The sequence below is a fragment of the Herpailurus yagouaroundi genome, unplaced genomic scaffold, assembly GCF_014898765.1.
Source record: "Herpailurus yagouaroundi ecotype Mexico unplaced genomic scaffold, PumYag 202, whole genome shotgun sequence".
Classification (NCBI taxonomy): domain Eukaryota; kingdom Metazoa; phylum Chordata; class Mammalia; order Carnivora; family Felidae; genus Herpailurus; species Herpailurus yagouaroundi.
The window spans coordinates 11007321-11029923 of record NW_024412433.1 but is presented as its reverse complement, the minus strand read 5'-3'; the positions used below and the strand labels follow the sequence as shown (position 1 = coordinate 11029923).

Here is a 22603-nt window from a genome sequence, read left to right as displayed (position 1 = left end):
TGAGATATATATATATATATATATATATATATATATATATATATATGGAGTATTACTCCGCAATCAAAAAGAATGAAATCTTGCCATTTGCAACTTAGGGTTTTCTGAACCAGAGATAGTGTAAGTTAGAACCTCAAATATGCATTAGGGAAGCTGTGGTTATACATTCTTAGGGGATTTTTCCCCTTTCTACCTAGAGCCCTAACCCTAAAAGATACATCTTCTTCTTAACTCCTTTTCTGGTGAGCGAACTTTTTTCCTAAGTTTGTACTTTTTTTTCTGAGGACATAATCCTTCAGGATATGGAGGTTGGTGTCATTTCTAAGTCTTCATCATGCATGGACCCACAGTACTATTTCCTGGTTTCCTCTAGCTTTTAGGAAATGAACTTGTAGATTAGGGAGACTAGTAAGAGCAAGCACAGACCTAACTTTAGTCTATGACTTTTGTTTCCAAATCCTTTCATTTTCTGCCTCTGAGATTGTCATCATTATTGGTAACCCTGTTAAGGTCAGCCCTGTATTCAAAAGGATATTTATCATATTTAATCTAGGACTTCAAGGTGGTCTGTGGGAGGATTTTTTTTAGACTAGCTAGAACACCAGTGCTGCTTGAAATGCAAATGCACATCTTCCCCTTCAATTCTTCACATGGTTGGCTCCGTCTTCCCCTAGGTCTCATCCAAATGCCCACATTATATCTTAAGTAACCACTTCGCCCAACCAGTTGCTCTCCGCCACATTACTCTCTTTATCTTTCTCTCATAACATGCCGTAATGATCTTTTGCCAAAGGGTTCTTTCCATGCATGTTTTCTGTCTCTCCCACTGGTGTGTAGGACCCATGACAGCAGGTACTAAATCTCTACTTTCTACTGTGTGTTTCACCTCAAGGGCAGCGTGTGCCACAGAATGTGCATGTACATGCTTGGTGGATGAATAACTGTTTTCTTGAAGCCAATGTAAATAAAAACACAACACAAAATATATTCCTGAAAACATCAGATTATGCCAACGAAGGCAACATGTGAATGCTCGGGATTCTTAGCTTGGTGTTTCTGCCTTGTGATCCCAAATTATCGAAAAGTTAGATTATTGCTCTTCAATAACCTGAATTAAGAAGACATCGCTGCCCACCAGTACGATACCATTTTCCCAGAAATCAAGAATCGGGCTGTCCTAAATTATTTACTTTCTTTATGACTGAGGGACTATTCAGGTATCTGGACAAATGTGGCAGCTTCAAACCCAACAAGTATTTTCATTTGGACATGGCTTCCATTATGAATTCCGAAACTGTTAACTCTGTTTTTCAAATAAAAAAGTAAGAAAGTGAATTTTATTTCAGTATGTTGAGCCTTTGTATCATTTTTAGCAGAGTTATGAAAATGTCCTTCAGAAAGTAGCCTAAAAACATTTTTAGGACATGATACCTCGCCATGACCAGACAGAATCAAGTGTTGTGTCACGTCCTTTGCTCTGTGTGTAGGTAGGAACTCTTTCACAGGGAGTTCAGTTCTCTATTTTGACATATCAAATCCCCTAATAACAACCCTGAGCTTAGAAAATGTGATCCAAATAGAATGAATTTCCCCCCTTGTAAATCATACTAATTCCGCTTTAACAAAAAGTTCACACTGTTCACAACAGGTTTCTCGTGGGAAAAAAAAAATCTCTTGAAATAAAGGCAATCATACACCCTAACCCTGAACAACAACAACCATAAAGGGAACGTTTATTGAGTACTTCTAATGGGTTAGGCACTGAGTTAAGAGCCTTATTCCTATAGCTTACTCACCTAAACTGCCGTAGAGAGATTAGGGAACTTGCTCAAAGTGACACTGTTACCAGGTTAGTCAGTAGAGTTCATGTTCTATAACAATTCTTCATATTGCTTCACAAAGAAAAATATATTCGACGTCCTTATGTTTTGGAAGCAGATTCAGCTCTTGAATTTCTAAGGATGATGGCTCTACATTTTCATTTCTTTTGTTCTTGGAAAACCAAATCAGAAATCCATACCATGAGTTGAGAGAATATGTGCTTGAGTCATTATATGGAATCCAAACCTAAATCAGTTGGAGGCCTTATTCATACATATTTCCCAAACAGTTTGAAAGTCCCCAGGTTGTACCTCTTTTAAGCTTAAGGTTAGTGACCTTTCACTCAACAATGTATAATGAATGTTACTTAACTTCATTGACAATCACTATTTGGTTTGAGCCTGAAACCATGCATCTTGTTGAACTACTAGTTCACAAATGTTTCCTCACTAGGTAACTTTCTTCAGCTAAAAATCGCAGCTGGTTTATGACGATGGCGAAGAAGATTCAAAGTCAGATACGTGGAATCTAAAATAAGACTTTTCCATGTTCGTATATCTCACCTTAAGGGAATTCTAAAGAATTACACATTGGCCCTTTTGTTTCTTCAATTCTTTGATCTAAAGTGAGGTAGGGTACTCCTATAAGACTTTGGTAAGTATTGTCTAGAGCTGGAGAATTACTGATATATATGAACTTGTTTTGGTCTGCTTGGTCTGTATTTCATTACACTCTTTTGCTTGTGGGTTTTCATGCTTCCCTTCTCTTGAATTCTCCTAGGATTTTATTCAATAGGAAAGTTAAGTTCTCAGCACTAAGAGGCGAAGAAGGAAATAGGTGCACCTTGACCACCATCACCTACACCTTGTAATGATGCCATAATCATAGGGAGTCCCGGCACCTAAGGACGGATCCCTTCTGCTTCCCTGGTGGGGGGAAAGTATTAGAGATTTCCCAGAGCAGCTGAAATTTGATGAAAGCTGTGTTCAACTTGTTTATTGCACCTAAACATTTTAAAATACCAGGCTCTTTGTACAACAGGCATAGGTCTCTGAAAAGACATAGGCTATTTCTCTAACTTACGTTTTCCAAGGCTACTCAGCTTAATTTTTTTTTTTCTGTCTTATTTAACTTTAGAGACAAAAAAACATTTTAAAATGAAGCAACGGTATTAAATGCATAAGTCATGGAGATGAAAACTACAGCATAAGGATTATTGTCAATAATAGTGTAATTGTGACGTATGGTGACAGAGGGTGACCACACTTGTGGTGAACACTGAGTAATGTGTAGCTGAACTGTGTTGCACACCTGAAATTAATATAATATTGTAGGTCAACTAAACTTCAACAATAATTTGTTTAAATGATACAATGGTTGGGGCGCCTGGGTGGCGCAGTCGGTTAAGTGTCCGACTTCAGCCAGGTCACGATCTCGCGCTCCGTGAGTTCGAGCCCCGCGTCGGGCTCTGGGCTGGTGGCTCGGAGCCTGGAGCCTGTTTCCGATTCTGTGTCTCCCTCTTTCTCTGCCCCTCCCCCGTTCATGCTCTGTCTCTCTCTGTCCCAAAAATAAATAAAAACGTTGAAAAAGAAAAAAAAAATTAAAAAAAAAATAAATGATACAATGGTCCCATATTCAAGAGTAGTTATGAATTTTCTACAAAAACTGGGAATTGTAAGAGGATTGACTTCCTTAAGCACTTGGAAAGAAAGAATTCCTTTGTCTCAAATTCAAAATGCATTGCCACTTACATTACAATCTTCTAGAAAAGAACTACTGAAATAACAAAACTCCAATCTTGCCTTGCACTTAAACTGCCATGATTATACCATGCATCTAAAGGTCCAGTGTTTGTGGGACAAGGTGTCCTTGCAAAGATCTTTAGAACAAAACAAAATAGAGAAACTTGAAAGGAGAGACGGTAGAGAAAAATGATACTAAAATGTTTAATGTCAGATTCTAATATTAAAAAGTATTTAAATTTAACTTTTTTCAAGTGGATAAGTTGACATAACTTTCTTTTTTGCTTGAAAATTTTTATGACTGAATTTTAAAAGGTAACAGTATGGGAGATTAATTTTAATGTGGAAAACGAAACTTTCATTCTCCTATTATATAGATGAATTCCATTTGTTTTTGAAGTTTTCAAAAAATTACTTCCAGGGTCGCCTGCGTGGCTTAGTCGGTTAAGCGTCCGACTTCGGCTCAGGTCATGATCTCACAGCTGGTCAGTTTAAGCCCCGTGTCAGGCTCTGTGCTGACAGCTCAGAGCCTGGAGCCTGCTTCCAATTCTGTCTCCCTCTCTCTGCTCCTCGCCCACTCAGAGTCTCTCTCTCTCTCTCTCTCTCTCTCAAAACTAAACAAACATTAAAAAAATTTTTTAAATTACTTCCAAATTTCTATTATAAGTGCATATTAACCCAGAGAGGTCACTTATTGTCTCCGAATTCAGTTCCTGCATCAATAAAGTCCCTCCGATTTAGACTAAATATTAAGGGAGATGCAAAGTCCAGTCCCGTGCACCCTATCTAGTCTAAGAGGTCATTCACTCACCTGGGGTTTTGGCAGGCACTCTCGGCAGTGTCTCCATCCCTCGTCACATGGGGGACTTTTTCATCTTTCAAATGCTCCTCTGCTTCCTCTAGGGGGCTGCTTTTGGAAGAGAAGTGTTCAGGTTCTCCAACACACTCTTCTCTCTGATCTGTTTCAATTTGAATTAAAGGTACATCCCTGGCGCACAGGGACCACCTGCTGTGGCTTACAGGGACAGACTCATGGCATGAAGACGTTTCCTTTTTAGAATCTAAACCCTTGTGGTTTGTAAGAGGAAAAGCTTTGCTCCGAGCTGACACTGGGGGATGCTTGCTTTCGGTAATGGAGTCTTTCCTCGGGTTATCGATGGACTCCTGCGCCAGAAGACCAGGCCCACTTTGCGCCCTGCTCGAAGATGATCTGTTTGCACATCTCTCCGTGTGCCTGGGAGAGCCACCAGGAACAGGCTCAGCTGCCTCAGCATCATCCGCTATAATTTTGTTCTTTCGCATGAGGGCCTTGATGGAGTTTGCCCACGTCTCGTGAATTAACATGTTGGTGATCTGGTCGGTTCCACCTCTGCGATACAAGCAAGAGTCAGATTTGCAGAGACCGGATGAGGAAGTGCTACTGACTGGATGTACACTTAGGAAATCTTGCTGGCTGTTTTGAGTAAAGCCATCTAAGGAGCTGGCTTTGATGGGCGCATTCACCGTTAGCCTGGCACCCAGGGGTCTGCTATCTGGCATGGATGACTGTCTGTAACACAAGGGGGATCGCAGAGAAGGTGACAGTAGGCCCACTGTCCAATCCTGGCTGCTTCGTCTGGAGGACGTGCTGTCCTTGTTTTCTCTTTCGATGTCCCTCAGCATGTACCTGTAGAATTCCTCTGTTATGCTCTCGGTGCTGGACTGCTTAGAGGGACAGCTTGACCTCACGCTGAGGTGCTCATTTTTACGGCACGCCTGTTGCACGGCTGAGTTCAGGATGCTGCTGGCATTCTTGCCTGCATAGTAATCCAGCAATAACTCAAACCCTCTTCCTTCATTTTCCATCTGGTTCACCATGAACCTGGAAAACTCCTCAGTGATGCTCTCGCAGCTGGACTGCTTGGAGACAGAGCTGGCCCTGCTAACTGGCTGACTTAGGGTACTCATGAAACCCAGGCTACTTACGTAGGCCCTGGCGTTGGAGTCCTCCTCTGGAATGCTTTCACAGCTGGAAGCCTGCAGCCGGTTCCACCTGTCTCCACTGAGTAACCGGTTCCGGGGATAGCTCTGGGCTTGCCAGACGCCGTCCACCACGGAGAACTCTGTTAGGTTCATGATCTTGGCTGCCACTTCGTCTGCAAAAACACTGACCGAATCCGGGATGTCCTCAAGGTTCACGGACTCGTCCACCACCCTGTTCATTAGCTTCTCTTTAAGCTCCGGGTGCTCATCCGTTTTCCTCTTGATCTCGCTGAGCCGTGGTGGTTTGTGCTTCCTCACTGTGGCCCCGCTGGTCTGGCTTTCCTTCTTCCTCTTCAAGGATCGGCAGGATACGTTCGGGGTAACCAGAAACTCATTCCCTCTTTTCCATGCACAAAACCAGGGTTGTTTTCCATTGGAGTTGTCAAGGCAAACTGCTGCGATTTCGGTTGCCATGGAGACAATCATCTCTGCTAATTCTTCCGCAAAGTCTGTAATGCAGTATAGGTCTGCATGTTTTGCCTGTAGCGTGGATTGAGCAGGAAGGGGGAAGTCATTCCCTAACAAAGACAGGTTAACTTGAATTTCACTGTTCAGACGTGAGGTATGATTATACTTCTCCTGGGCGTTTATACTGACACTGTCCTTGGCATCCTGGGAACCTCTGCTGTACTTGCCCACTGTCAGCGTCTTCTCTCTCTCTGAAGAGGCTCTGAACTCATTCTCATTGTAACTGGGTGTCTGATGAGGCTTGTCTGGATCTTCTCCCACTGTTACTTTTAGATCTATTTCCTTGGGGGGTGTTTTAGCAGGTGAAGAATCTGGCCCCCTGGGACTACAGGGCAATTCAGACTGCAGCGTGGGATTCTTGAAGAGGCCTGGCTTTGCTGGGCCCCTCCTATCTTGCTTCAGATAAATGTCATCTAGAAGATCATTGGTAACAAGACTGGTACTCTGTGGATTGCCACCAAGTGGCTGGCCGCTGGAATGTTCGGTGGCTCTTGTCCACGCTAGACTAGCAGTCTGATCAGGTGGCTGGCAGCCCAAGTCCGTTTCCCTCCATCTGATGGTCTCATTAGCAAGGACAGTGGGCCATTCACCAAGCTGTACAAAATGCCTCATCTTCTTGAATGTGAAGCATATCACACTGAAGAGCAGTTGGTTTGTACTTTCCATCAAGGTCTCAAGAGTCTCAGATGAATGTCTGCTAACATTGGGATCAATTGTTCTGTTTCTCTGGAGAGCTTCATCAATGGAATGCTCCAGAATAACATTGGAGAGGGTCTGTGCCAGCTCATTCCTGAGGACGTTTTCTGAGCACAGGGTCTGAGGCTTTGAAGCCGTTTCTAGGATTCTCCTGCTCACTGATTCCATGAGGTCTCCGATGCTGCTGTGGGGGTCGGGCCTTGTTAAAACCAGCGCAGCCTCCTGGAGTAATACCTGTGCGATGGCCTCGCTTCCCAGCTCCATGCTGCTCCCTGTCGCCAAACCGCAGAGTGGGGGGACTGCTGCATGAGCCTCAGTTGCACACGAGAGGCCACTCGGAGCCTTCGCCTCTTCCGATTCGCCGAGGCCACAAACAGCAATGGCGCTCGCCACCTGGGTCATGCCACACAAGGCAGATGGAAAGGAGTATTCGCTGACAGAAGGTTCCTTGAGGACTTGGGATATTTGACTTTGCAGGTGGTCACTGCCTCCCAGTGGACGGGGTGAAACCAAAGATTCTTGCTCCATTTTAAGTCTCTCTGTGGCCTGTGGACTGGAAATAGTTCCAATCACAGTGGCCGCGCAAGCTAACGCAACTTCCAGAGCGCTCTGAGGGTGTCTGCCGGAGTTCTCTCCAGAGAGGACCCCTGAGGTTTCAACAGAGACTTCCATCTCAGGCCACGAGGAGATGCCTGCCTCAGGGGCAGCATCGCTGCCATCTGGACTCTGAACGATGACGATTTGGGGGAGCTCATTCCATGACCGTGGGACCACCATACCTTTTGTGGAACAGCCACTGGGTAGCAGAGTGCTCCCTACAGAAACACCGACTGCAGATTCCTGGGGTGGCGTAGGCTGCGACTGAGATAACCGAATAAACGCATCCTGTAGCACGGATTCTGCTAAATTTGTGGCATACTCCCCAGCGGTGACCTCTCCATCTTGGTGGGGAGGAAGAGAGTTTGTGCCGTCTTCAGGGTCCCCTGGGTCTAAGCTGCTGCCATGCTCAGTGAGGGTACCGTGCACGGAAGGCCCACCTTTCTTAACCATCCCAGGGAAATGAACATCCCCTGGAATATATGGTGCCTGTGACTTTTCCACATGCCCTTTATAACTTTCTGAGTAATAGTAATTTCTGGCTGGCTTCTCATTCTGCACAGCTTTGCCTGTCCACTCTGATGGCTCGGCTGATGAATCGAGGCTCTGTAAAATGGTGCCTTCTACTTTTTCCAGAGATCCTTCTGCTTTAATCACTGTGGTATGAGATCTGCTAATGCATTTGTCTTCTGAAGGATAAAGCAACTTTTTCTTGTTGTCATTCCATTCCTCCTGAGTGACTTCCTTTGGTTTTTTACTTTCCAAAACATGAGCGGAGGCATTTATATTTTCATAACCTGGTGAAGACAAAACGAGGGCCCACTATTACTTTTTGGATGGCAGGATCTCATGAGTCCAAAATAACAACCACTTTCTAAACATGCCTTAAAGCATCAGTTTCCCCCTTGCCTTCCGCCCCCCAAAAACAACATTTAGAGTGTTCCTTCAAGACAAATGCATCTGCAAAGGTTTCTGAGTTTCGGTATGGAACCCTGCTCGACAAAATGGCTCTCAACGTGGGATATGAATGTAAGCGCTAGAGTGGGAGAAGAAGGCAGTGGGGAGACAAGTGCTGGTCACCTTTCTCCACCGGAAAAGGACCCCAAACAGTTGCATTTTAGAGCTTCCCAGTGCATACAGAAGGAGAAGGAAGGATGTCTACAGCAACCTCCATAGCAAGCCTTGTTGCAAACATCCGCTCTCAAGTTTGGGTAGGACTTGTCCCAGAGAGTGTCAACAGCATCTGGGATATCCCTTCTTCGGTGGCTAAGGGTGGGGAAGAGGAACACCTTGTTGACTGGACTGTATTGATCAGTCAATCAAAACCATGAATAAATGAGTGCTAAGTACTCTCCCGGGCTACTTCCTTCTGTCCTTCCCATAATTACAGGCAAGTATCATAAATATATGTAGCTACATAGCGTAACTATAACAGTGTTAGAGGCACTATTGTCCTCCCAAGTAATGGATGAAGAAACTGGGGCTCCAAAGGACTAGGTAATCAGCTCAGGCTTCACAGCCTCAAAGAGGCGGTGCTAGGATTCAGGCCCGTTTAAGTGGGCTCAACTTTAATAGGTAGCTTTATGGAAGTCTTCGGGCAGATAACTTTCCTCCCTGTGATAGTCTTTGTCTCCTGGCGGGTGGGAGGATGTCCTCAGCATCCCCAAGGCATCTTCAGGAAGACGGAGTCACCCAACCATTAGATCTGAGTGCATTAGTCAGCATCCTCACTAGTGTTCCCTTATCCTCTCCTTCCCTCCCTAAACTCAGTAAGTGATGAGATGGCGATGTGTCAGCCAAACTGATGTGGCCTGAAACTCTCCTGGAATGGCGCTCATTTTCCCAGGGTGACTAATTTCAGGATGCGCATGTGTTTTCTCGGGAACTTCTCACCATTCCTGTATTCTTCCCCCTCAGTTTCCTCCTCCAGGTGCTCCGATGCGGTGAGAAAGTCTTCTTCAATTGAAGACAGGGAACAGTTTGTGTCATCTTCCACCTTCAGGATGTTTGTTTCCAGCTGGAGCTGCCGTTCCTGCACCAGTTCCAGACCGATCAAAAATTTGTTGATTTCAAAGATGATGCAGTTGGTACTGTTGGCCCTGTTCCCTCTCGCACACTGGACCAAGCAGATATCTGGCAGCCAAGGACACTGAAAGTAGAGAGGAAAAGATGCATTTATTGAAAGACAAAATAAAAAAAAAAAAACCCATTGCTTCTGACCTTTCTTCTTCTACTAATCTTCCTTGTTATAAAGAGTGGGGGACATTTAAAATACTTGGTCTATCTTCTGGGCTGAGATTGATGGATTGCTTGAAAAAAAAATTCAAGTGATATTTGGGAACACAGGGTACCTAGGAGAAAGTCTGGCTTCGGGGAAAATAGACCAGCTGTATCACATATTTTTGCTCTCTCCTGTCAAAGCAAAAATTGCACTGGGCAAAGTTAAACAGGTTAAGGGAGACTTTCTTCGGAGCTCTTAAAATAGGGAAAGAAGGGCCAGAACTGAGTTGGACCCCAACTGCGCTGAAACAAGAGGCAGTAGAGTTTTTAAGAGCTGGTGTCGGAGGCCCGCAGGCCATCTGTGCTTGCTAACTGGCTTTATCCAAAGGAAAAGTAAGTGTACTCGTATCTGCACGGCAAGAGGTAGTTTTGCAAATCGGAGGAAGGATCCTACTAACGGTAGGCTCCCATCCTTCCACCGAGAAAGGGACACTATCCTGTTTGATGATCTTCTTTCAGAGACGGTCCCCCGGTCTTTGAAAAGGACACTCCTGGGTTGTAAAACAGGCATGGGACTTTTCAAAATGATTTCCATCTCAAAGGGACAGAGAAATAATTCATAACGAGTTTTCTAAAGTGAATGTTCTAAGAAAAGGGCAGTCAGTGCCTATCAGGAAGAAGCCTGCCTGAAGTCTGGTCAAGCTGAGGGGAATGTTAAGACCGTCTTGGGCACCCTTCTTGATTAAACTGAGTCCCCGTTTCTCAGGCCGGTGTCTTTTTCTGCCTTGGTGATGCTCTAGCCATTATCTACAGTTAGAATTTATAATGTGTATGGCTCGTCTGAAGAGGCAGACACAGTGAGATATGAAGCAATCCATTGGAAGTGCACTAATTATCTCTAAAAGGCCAGCATGTGAGGAAAACAGTGATAAGGAGGCTCAAATCATTGGATGGTGTCCAGTGGGATCTGTTAATTTTGTTCTCTTCTAGCGTTACAGACCATGTCCCTATTCGCCACTACACATTTTCACTATTCATATTGTTGTTCATTAGAAGAGGAATAAAAGTTTCAATTGCTTGTGCGCAGGTTACTAGTAAATTGCAAACATACGTTGTGCATCAGGATTTTTGTTTTTTTAAAAGGAACAATATGTTCATTTATAGTAATTTTCAACAGAAAGTTCTTTGAATGGAAATAAGAGTTAGTGGGCGGGAGGAAGCTAAATAAATTTATATCTCAGTGGAATCTGAAATGTTTGGGGGAAATATTTTATGTCCAAATGTTTGTCTTACAGAAAGGATCATTTAAATCATGTGCTTTCTAGGATCAGAGTTAATTTTGTCATTTTGGAATTCTTGAACGTGGATACATGTGTGTGTGAGGGGTAAGTGTGTGCACACACAGAGAAATACATGTACACCGACATCCATATTGTATTTCTGAAAGTAGTATATATTTTTCAGTCTTTTTGGTTGAATATTATAATTAGAGTAATTCTAGAACAGATGATTGCAAAATGAAAAATCCAACCATTCTCCAAGGGGTCCAGGAGGCTCAGAAATGGAATTGATCTATGTGCTTATGCAATTAGGTCTGTTTTTCAAAGAAGGGGGGGTCATAACCTTATTTTTTTTTAGAGTTTATTTGCTTTGAGAGAGAGAGAGAGAGAGAGAGAGAGAGGGAGAGAGAGGAGAAGGGGCAGAGAGAGAGGGAGAGAGAATTCCAAGCACAGTCTGCACTGTCAGTTCAGAGCCTGATGCAGGGCTTGATCCAATGAACTGTGAGATCATGACCTGAGCCCAAATCAAGAGCCAGATGCTTAACTGACTGAGCCACCCAGGTGCGCTCTGACCTTACTTTTCAAAGTGTGGGTTGTATGTAGGCCAGCAGCCTTGGCGTGGTTTGGCAGTTTATTAGATGTGTATAATCTCAGGACCTACCTCGGAGGTACTAAATCAGAATCTGCATTTCCCAGAACTCTTTTGGTGATTCCTACATGCCTTAACATTTGAGAAGTAATGGTCTGTAGCTTTTATGGAAGTCACAAAGGGTCTGAGATCCCCCGCAATAATGAGGAACAATTGTAGAGTTAACGGTAGCTGGCGTGATTAATTTTATTTCCACTGAATTCAGACATAATACACTAACTTGAAATTTATAACATACTTTTTGGGTGTGTATTACATGCAAGGTATGCTGGTAGGTACAAACATGAATTAGATAATTCCCCAGGGGGGTGGGACACAATATATTGCCGGTGGATAAGGCATGAATAAAAATAATTACAAAGTGGAACCAAATGAAGTTATTTGTAGGTAAAAATGGCTGCGTATTGGCCATTTCATATCATTCAGATTAAGTACATATGACATAAGGTTTTATATGTTGTTGCAGGAACCAAAAGAGATATTAATGAACAGTTAAATAACACCTCAAAACAAATGTAGAGAAAGACTTGTATTAAAAGTGCAATGTTCCATGGCTATTGCACTCCTAGAAAGAAAACATATTTTCTTAACAAGCTTCTTGCAAGTAAATAAACATCCTGAGAGTCTTAGGGAAATGAAGACCAAACACTATAACCTGCAAAATAATGGCAGGTATTATTATATAATTTTATTGTAGTCTATTAAGTGTTTTGAATATCTTGTTACCTTCAACGCAAACAATATTTCTGTGAGGCTGGTGATGTCTTTGCTCTTTTATAGAGGAGAAATCAGGCACAGAAAGACTTACTGGTCCTTTCAAGTCTACACCAATATAAAGTGGAAAGCCAGCACTGCAATCCAGATCTGTTGGATTCCTGTGTCCTTTCCAATTCTCCCCATGACTTCCTGGCCCAGTCAGCAAAACTCCAATATTAACCAAAAATGTGCAAGCTGGAAAGAAGGGTGGTTTGCACCTGGACCTCCTCAAACGCACACATGCTCAGTAAAATTATGTGTTCATCTCATAGAAAGGTCAGCCACAGGAGGAGTAGATCTTATTATTGTACGTAATAAGCATCTCAGAAAAATTTTCTTCTGTAGGAAAATAATTGCTTTTACTTGTACTTTCCACTTAGTATTTTACTTGACCATGGGCATGATGATTTTCTTTAAGAATTTTTTAGAGTCTTAGCCGAAGGCTCTTAAGGATGGCCCGAGGAAGGAAAATGTACCTGTTGTGGCAATTTCTTATTTGTTGCTGGCTGGTATGTATTCATTAGTCTTTTGAGACGCAGGCACATGGATAGTTGTGCAATGTGTTTATATACATTTAATTGTATCCAAAAGAAATAACATCTGAGAGAATGCCAGACTAAGTAAGTTGCTCTTTGAGAGCAAGATGTCCGACTCATTTACCACTGTATCCTTAACCCCCTATGCTTTGCACTTTTCCAGGTGCATAGTAAATATTTGTTGAATGAATGAATAAAGTATTCGATAAATATTTTCTTACATTTTTTCCAGTTGTACAACTGTAAAATAACATAGCAATATAAAAAAGCATGTGAGTCATTTGCTGAGCTGGAATGAAGACATTGAATAATCATTTCGTAATCATCTATGAGAAGATAACAAAACTCCTCAGGAGGCAGAAAAGGCACTCTGTACACAATCCCTTGCAACAATATTACACTTCTCTTCCCCAAAGGAGAATGGATGATTACTCCTGGTGTATATAGTACTCCACCCTGGTACCTTATTTTGCTTTAAATGAAATTTTCTTTCTACTTCACCTTCCTTCAACTTTTTGGACATGGAAAGAAAATACAATTTGCATTTGAATAGTCCTTCCCAAGGTGCCTTCATGTTATTTTATGAAAATCACTGTGACTAGTCTCTGAGAATGGAGAAAAGGTATTTTTTTAAATCTCCATGTTATAGAATAGGAAATTACAGTTGAGAGAAGTGAGGTAATTTGTTATCTGCACCACTGAACATCTTTGGCATTGTAATTTCCAGGGTCAAAGGTGCCAAGCAGCTCGTTTATTGCCTTCTTCACAGGGTCAGTGGGAACAATAGCTATGCCCTTGGGACTGCCCTTAGACTCCCCCCATTAACCTAGCTCATGCTGCCTCTGCCAATATCTCCATGTTTACTTAGGAATCAACAGGTAACTGAATTTCTTGAGGCGAGGCAGCCAAATTGAGACTATCCCTAAAGAATTAGGTACCGGCTATGGTTGGCTAAGATGGGATTCATTATTGATATGCTGCCCCAACATTGCTAATTTATTAAAACACATGGATTGTGGTATCTGAAAAACGATGTAGGCCTTTGGGAGACGGCAGAAGGGTGAAGTGATATATAGGAAGCGATGAGGCCTTTTAGAAGAGGGAAGTAGGAAACATTTAAGAGTGTTATAGCTCACAGACAATTCTTGACGACTCCTAGGAACAAATATGCAGAATTTTAAGCATGCTTTTGATGGATGACATTTAATAAGTCCTGATAATTTAACTTTCCCTAACCCCAATTAGTATCTGTGTTGTTTTTGTGACCCAACGTCACTCAATCTTCTTCTGTTTCTCATAGCCTGTGAAGCATCATTTTCTGGCTCACCCACAATGCCAGTGATTTCCATGGAGTTAATTCACCTAAACCCTCTGAGGTGATCACGTGACCCAGCCTGGCCAATCTGAACACTGCAATCCTCAGGCCATAGTGAGTGGTTGAGAGATAGGCACATGACACATGAGAGCCAATAGAACACAATCAGACTTTTACTGTTAGGCACCCGGGGGGGACATTCACTCTTGCTCAACTTGAACCCAAAGGGAATGGGATTCTTATGGGAAAAGACTGATAACCATTAAAGAGAGAGAAAGCCGGAAAGAGGTCACAAGGGGAAATTCATGTCCTGATGGCACTGTTCAAGTCCCTATAATAATCTATCATTAGTTTTTTCTTTTTAAATGTTTTATTTATTTTTAAGACAGAGAGAGACAGAGCATGACTGGGGATGGGGCAGAGAAAGACGGAGACACAGCAACTGAAGCAGGTTCCAGGCTCTGAGCTGTCAGCACAGAGCCCGACACGGGGCTTGAACTCACGAACTGTGAGATCATGACCTGAGCCGAAGCTGGACACTCAACCAACTGAGCCACCCAGGCGCCCCATCTACCCACTAGTTTTTTTAGTTACATTCTTTTCATGCATGAGCCAATTTTCTGTCATGTTTAATTAGAAATCCTAACAGGCTTGGTACAGAAATACTTTTAAAACTCAGTTTTGGAAATTACTTTTGGTCATCATAGTTTTGCTCAATATAAAGAGAAGGCACTTAGGGCCATTTCTGTTTTCTCTTTCCAGATGATTAATTTTCTCACTAAGAATATAAATTATGAGACAGACGGAGAAGTTTGGTTCTAGTCTTTTTAAAAAAAAATTTTTTTTTTCAACGTTTATTTATTTTTGGGACAGAGAGAGACAGAGCATGAACGGGGGAGGGGCAGAGAGAGAGGGAGACACAGAATCCAAAACAGGCTCCAGGCTCTGAGCCATCAGCCCAGAGCCCGATGCGGGGCTCGAACTCACGGACCGCGAGATCGTGACCTGGCTGAAGTCGGACGCTTAACCGACTGCGCCACCCAGGCGCCCCTAGTCTTAATTACCAAATTGTAATAGGCTGTGTGCAGATTTTTACGAAGCATCCGGGGTAGATGCTAGAAATAGTGGGTACGTTTCCGAGTTTTTTGGTATTTCAAAGGACTGAAGAGTAAAAGAGTATTTTAAAATTTTCCAGCAAAACTAAAACCCAAGAAAGAACAATTTGGAGGAAAGCAAATGTTCACCATTTTAATCCGTAGTGGTGTTATGTGTCACTATCAGCATATCTTATTTGGGAAAAATCAACAATCTTCAATATGATATGCCTCTAGAAATCATTACATAAATATATATATATATATATATATATATATATACACACACGTATATGTGTATATATATATACACACATATATACATATGTGTATATATATTTGTAAATTGAACAATTTATAATTTAAAAAATTTGTCTTCAAGTAAAGAATGTTATAATGATTTCTCTAATAATAATGAACATCAGTACACTGAATGAGAAAAATAGCATCTTAATTCCTGCTTTATTTTTAGTAACATTCATTTCCTCTAGGAATTTTACTCTTTAAGTCTAGGAAACTCACATTCCACCCACGGGGCTGCAATCCTGTATTTATTACCATGACTCATTTGGTATATCCTAAGAAATAAATAACATCCAGAAAGAAGAAATGCTGGGATGCTGGGACCATATAGTATGAATTAGAATTTTTGTATTGTATGTGAAACAGAAGATGAATCTAATTTTTTTAAATGTTTCTTTTGAGAGACAGTGAGAGCATGAGTGAAGGAGGGGCAGAGAGAGAGAGAGAGATGAAGAGAGAGAATCTCTAGCAGGCTCCAAGCTGTCAGCGTGGAGCCCGACATGGCACTCCGTCTCCCAACTGTGAGATCGTGACCTGAGCCAAAATCAAAAGTCGGACGCTTAACTGACTGAGCCACCCAGGCGCCCCAAGATGAGTCTATTTTTGACAATCTAATGGATTTGTAGAAAACCAAGCTAAGCTGTCAATTCCCAGCATGTCTGCTCTAGTTTAAGTACAACTTAACAACATGAACTTGAGAATATAATAAATGGTAGGAGTTGAGGTAAGGGAAGCTCTGTCAAACTCTGAGTGGCATATTTAGAAGAAACACAGATAAAGACTGCTTTTGATTGCAAAGAAATTTTTGAGTCCTAGGCTATGGAAGCTTAAATGTGGCATCTATTTGAAGTCCGTACTGACTTGTGCCAAGAGCTGACCGTAGATAACTTATCTCTGATGAATATTTTATCAAGAGTTTACATCTCTTACCTGTGAAACTTCAAAATCTGCCTGGAGATTTCCGGATGTTAACCCACTTAGAAGAACAATTTCATTTTCTTTTGGCTGCTGGACATTCATGGAGCTGATAAGTTTTGGAAGATCTGGTGAAACGTTGACCAATTTCTGTAGAGGAAGAATCTGTATTAGTTTAGATGATTTCTTTTCACCTCCAAAACACTACCCCCAAACTACTTACTTGCAAAAATAATATACCTGAATAACTGCACCAATGATAGATTACTTAATCTACTAAGATTATTACTAGACAAAGTGTGAAGCTGAAACTTGAAGGTTCACACTGGAATAGGAAATTACTTAAAGCTTTAAAAACTCTTTGCTTCTAAATATGCCAAAGTAGACATTTAATAATTACTGTCACACCACAGGTATGCATAGTAGGGGTTTCTTCTTTCCTTTAAAACTTGGAATGAGAGACTTGTCTAATCATCATCTGTTTTAACAAAGTCAATAATCATATCAATAATAAAATAATTTCTAACATTAATTTTGCTCTATGTACCAGGCACTGTGCTAAACTCTGCACACATGTTACATTTTAGTACATTTAATCCCCACAACACCCCCACCCCGATTAGGTACCATTACTACTTTTTTTATTTTTGCACATAAGTAGCCTGAGGCCCAGAGAAGATGAGTTCACACAAGTTTAGGCAGCTAAGTGGATGCCGGGTTTCTACCCTTAGCTGTAGAAGAAGACTGTCTCAAATCACTCACATAAATCTTCAAACACACAGTCCTTAAGATGCCAACTTGCTTTGGTCCTTCCTTCTCTCTCTTTGACTCTGCACCACAAGTCCCCTAAACGAAATGATATGTACACTTTTTTTTAATCCCTCCAGCACTACACGGATGAATGACGTCGGAAGCTCTGTGGAAGTCTGTAATGGATAAGCTGTATGGGCAATTGGGTTTGAGAAGCTTCAGGTGAAGCACTGGCAAGGGAACAAAAAACAAAACGAAACAAGAGCGCCTGGGTGGCTCAGTGGGTTAAGCTTCCGACTTCGGCTCAGGTCATGATCTCGCAGTTCGTAAGGTCGAGCCCCGCATCCGGCTCTGTGCTGACAGCCTGGAGCCTGCTTCAGATTCTGTGTCTCCCTCTCTCTCTGCCCCCACCCCTGATTGCACTCGTCTTTCTGTGTCTCGAAAATGAATAAGTGTTAAAAAAAAAACCCAAAACGTTACAGGAATAACTCAGTCATCACAGGCCGGCTGTTCTGTGATGTCAAGCTGCAAATAGTGTGTTACTCTACCGTATTATGCCAAAGAGTAGGGTCAAACCATCTTCAGCTTTGGGCATGAAAGGATAATCAATTCACACCAATTAATTCTTCCTATAGGACCCCTTGTTAGCTCTCGTTCCAAAGGACTGAGGGGTCCTTCAACGTCTTGCACGTTGTCAAGGATTTACGTCGGGATCATCACAACCTCCGATGAGCCTGGAATATGTGGCTGCTGGAGAACGCACAAGTGCGAGTCCCAGATGAGTGTAGGGCTGGGAAACCAAGGTTAGAGACCAAGCGTTTCCTCAAAGCAGCAGGAAGGAGCAGACCTGAGACCCGCAGAGAAGGGCTGGTTGGTATCCAGCAGGTTGGGAAAAGCCTTGGAGACATCATCTCAGGCGGGGTGTTTGAGACAGGATGAAGACGGGGGCTGAAAAAGCCACTATCAGGCCCCGTGGGCAGGAAAAAGCACCTGCTTGGAGAGCGGCCCTGTTATCTTGGGAAAGCAAGCATCACAAACATAAGGAAGGCAAACTGTGGGAGGTGGCAGGGAGACGGTCAGGGAATGGGCCGTGATGACACCATCCAGCTGAAGAGTCTCCAACTAAACGAGCATCATTTATGGAAAACGTCACGTCAGCTGTCTGGTCAGTGTAGGCAGCCCTTGTCACGAGCTCCCCGGGAGTCCGTGCTCCCGGCATTACCTGCTGCAGGTGCTCCGTGCTGCACGCATCCTTGTTCACATCCAGGTTCACGAAGCAAACCTGAGAAAGAGGGCAAAAACAGCCATGTAAGTGAAAAACCATGGCAGTTCTTTTAGAAGAACGCAGGGATCCATTTGGGGAAAATGATGTAAGAATCCCACACATTTTGTGTAGTTGATCGGATACAGAAATGGCCGCTGTACCTTTGGGCTTCTATGCAAACCTCTAAGGCCCTCCTCACAAATCCCTGGATTCCACAGAGCGCCCCTTTCCGTTCGTGGTACAACAAACCAGACAGTCTCTTTGTATTCAAGTCCATGTAAGTCACAACAAAATCTGCAGGCTTACACAGGGTTAGCAAAACTCATGAAATAAGAAAAAAGACTTGGTCCCCCTTGAAACCTCTGTTTATAAACGCAGTGAACGTTTCTCTCCATTTCTCCCTTTTTTCCCCTCATCTTCCTTTTCTCTTCTCATTTTTAATACAGTGCAGGAAAAGTGGATTTCTCTTTGTTTCAGGGTTTTAGCTGATTTATTTAATCCGGCTGTACAGTTTGCCTCTTTTTAGCCATCTTAAATAAGTGTCTGAATAGGCTGAGTATGAAAACAACAGTGACAACATTAAAAAAGAATTCAGAACGACAGTAAGAGAATGGTTGTAGTTTAAAGCTCAAACACAGCACAAGAAAAAAAATCTACTATGGGCATTCACATGGAGATGGGGAGAAGAAAACTTAGAGAACAAAGAGGTGAGATGTATTCTTTTTTCCCTCTGAAATTAATTAATGAATTTGAGTATAGTTGGCACACAATGTTTTATCAGTTTCAGGTGTACACAGTGATTAAAGTTTCTTATTCTTAACAAGTTAATTTGCCCATCTAAAACTGATAAAATTAATTATTTGGATATTTAGTCAGACATTTGGGTCAATTCCTGGAAGCATACGCACTCTTCTGATTTCAGTTAGTTGTCCGGGGTCATGATTTCCTAGAGTCCATCTTTTTCTTTTTGAGGTTTAATAAGAAAACATAATTGAAAGACTTTGGGTAAGTCTTTAAGAACTACGTAGTTAGGGGCGCATGGGGGGCTCAGTCAGTTAAGTGCCCAACTCTTGATTTTTGCTCAGGTCATGATCCCGGGGTTGTGGGATAGAACCCTGTGCTGGGCTCTGCACTGAGCATGAAGCCTGCTTAAGACTTTTTCTCTTTCCCTTTCCTCCTCTCTCCAGCTTGCTCTCTCTCTCTCTCTCTCTCTCTCTCTCTATATATATATAAAATAAATTAAAAATAAAAAAAGAACTACAATAGTTATACATTGCTAAATTTTTGTAAAGATCACTACGTTTTACTTCCCATCAATGGAAGGTTTTCCGGATTTCTGAACTCACAATATCCTTGCAGCATATCCCTAGGATACACTATCTGCTTGTTAAGAACAACTTGATGGGCATTTGGGGGAAGAAAGTGCATGAACCGCCATCCACATTCTCACTTAGAGGTTCTCCTCCTTCGGGTTAATAAGATGGCTAAATAGGGAGGATTTAGCTCTGGGCATGAGCTCCTGTAGGGGCAGCACAAATGGAGACATAAATAGTAGATGGTGCTTGGAAGGAGTGCACGGCTTAGAGCAGTTTGCAAATACTCATGCAATAATCGGAACTTTGCCCTTGGAAGACTGGTTCAATGTCTATGAGTCCTCAGGGGCGTTGACTAACATGCAGCTAGAACTGCAGTTGCTGAATTGATTAGACGGTTTTCCATTCACCTTGAAGAAAGGTGGGTGACCTTGACTCGGGCATCACAAGGCTCTTCTTTCACAGTGGCAGAGGACAAAGCAGAAACCAAAGCAAGGCATCTATAATAACTACTTCTCTGCGCACTGATACTGTCTTTTGTTCTCTGAAGATGGGCTTTCTTTTTATTCATTCTGGATTGTCATGTAAAACTCTGCCTACATTTGGAAGAAACCCTTCACACTTGCCAGCTGGGCCGAGACTAGAACAAAGTCAGACAAAAACCAATCGCTTGCTTACGCTTGGCACACGGATCTTTCCAGATCTTGGTGGGAGAGGATGATCTAGGTTTCTAAGGGCCTGATGTACATACAAGGTCTGAAGACCTTTTTACAAAAAAGAGTAACAAAATCAAAAATCCTAAATTACAAGTGAAAGTGGATACTCATTTATTTAGAAGAAGAAATCATTCACAAATACCAAATTTAAAAGAGGTAACAAACATCACAAACATGACAACTTCCAGAAAAAAAGATATTTTAACTAATCTACTGCCTAATACACCTCCATAATACTTTTTATCTACATTTCTGGCTTCATATGATGGTAGTTTTATAACATTTTCCCTGGATAGAAAAGAAACAGAATTCAGTCTTAACCTAATACTGTTGGTAGATTTTTTCAGCTTCACTAAGTTTTATTGATAATATTTTATACATTTTCCAAGTTATCAAATTCAGTGGGAAACCACTCTAAAAGTTCTTTCATATAGGAGTCGTTGTAGGCATGCTCATTACTTGTTATACCGCTACAAGTCTACAAACATGAGAATTTGGCTATATTCTCTTCTTGTTTGATTCTCATTTAGAAAGAAAAAAAAAGGCACGGTGCAATTATAATTTTTCAATGTTATCAAACAAATTTCCTCCAGGAGAGAACTTCTGTGTTGACCAGGCATCAGTGAGAAACCAGTCTTGTCTTTATAAGTTCACATGTCTGATGACGGGAAGAATTCTCCGCAGAATAGCTTCTGCCCTATAAACCTTGTTTTCTCTCCACTATCTATATATTTCCAGTAGGACGTATTTACATTGTGAAACCATTTCTGACCTGACACCTACATGTCTCAATCAATGTCTGGCTGAGTTGCCACTGTCGATGATAAAGGTATTCCTGGGAGCCATTATTACATGTGTATGGCTAGCAATTGCCTAACTATATACAAAAGTGACCTCAAATTGTATAAAAATATCTTATGTATACACAACCCCACTCAATTTCCTTCAAGTCAGACCCCACACGTCTGCGGTCACTCCAATGACCCTCAACATAATAAAAGGTAGTGGGGAGTCTCATTGGAAGGAGATCATTGTAGTAAAAAGATCTTCCTTTTGAAAATTTTACAAGCATATAACCACTTGAGCTTGTGGGAGGGGGGAATGGGCATATGAGGAGCCCTGACTTTTAGGCTCTGAATTTTAGGCTTTAGAGTGAACCCAGTTCATGCCAAAATGGTCTGTGTAATGGTGTTCCTCTCCAAATGTTCACTCTCTGAGGCCTTGGTTTCCTTATGGAGATGTAGGCACCCACTAAGACCGAACTCCAAGTGAAGAATGTGACAAGCTTGTGTCCAGAAGAGTTGGGGAAAGGTGGGTATGGGGTAAGAGGTTGTGCAAGGTGAGGAGAGGGGGAAATGCGCCTCATTTCCGAGGGGTGTGGTTTTGGTGCTGGGTTCTGAGAAGACACACAATGCGCGTTATTGTTCTTGTTCTCAGGGAGTTACGGTCTGGAGGCAGAACACATTCTTTGAATCTATGAAGAATATTATTACAGAAGTGACAAGCCTGCCATTACAGACATGGTGGAGAAGGAAAGTGGGAGAATGTGGTCAACCACCAATGGCATTGCAGAGAAGGCCGGATTTGAGGGGCGCAGGCAGGACAAATTTACAATGGCGCAAACCATGAACGGATGATCTCCCCCACCGCCCCCATCAGCCCCAGCTGAGTGAGGGCGAGAGGCTCTGAATTAAGCACAAGGTGAAGAGAGGGAGAAGAAAGGGGCTGCGACGACCAAGGTGAGGGGCACATCCTAGAGAAATTCCAGAAGTGAAGCCCAAGTTGGTGAGCAATACGCCTTTCTTTCTACGCTATGAAGAATCTGGGCATAACTCAGCAGACTTTTTAAAGAGGTGAGGTAAAGAGGAACTCATCATTGTATGCTGGACTCCCAGTGCCGTAAGAGTTGAGAAAGACCCGAGGGTTAGAATTTCCCTTCCAACAAGTAAGGCTGTTCCCTGTGTTGTTGCAGGAGAGTATAAAGAAACAATTGGTGGCGGAAGTTGAAAAGAAGTTTCTGGGGGTTTCGGGTGAGTGTTTTATGTGACTAAAATATGACAGCCTGGGAGATTCTGCATTATGGTTCTATGGGCCGTGTGTTGAAAGGGGTCCCTTCAGCAGAGAGAATGCTGCAGGCAGGGAAGCT

At 42.4% G+C, this 22603-nt stretch overlaps 1 protein-coding gene across 3 annotated transcripts in view; it reads right to left on the bottom strand.

Moving 5' to 3' along the window:
- SPHKAP (SPHK1 interactor, AKAP domain containing) overlaps nucleotides 1–22603 on the bottom strand; it is a 162603-nt gene that overhangs the window by 23523 nt on the left and 116477 nt on the right. For all 3 annotated transcript variants that reach the window (XM_040450796.1, XM_040450794.1, XM_040450795.1), the window contains exons 4-7: nucleotides 18387–18446; nucleotides 16430–16564; nucleotides 9240–9495; nucleotides 4375–8143 (exon numbers count right to left, since the gene is read on the bottom strand). In XM_040450796.1, the coding sequence (XP_040306730.1) occupies nucleotides 4375–8143; nucleotides 9240–9495; nucleotides 16430–16564; nucleotides 18387–18446 (4220 nt within the window). The remainder of the gene's footprint in view (nucleotides 1–4374; nucleotides 8144–9239; nucleotides 9496–16429; nucleotides 16565–18386; nucleotides 18447–22603) is intronic.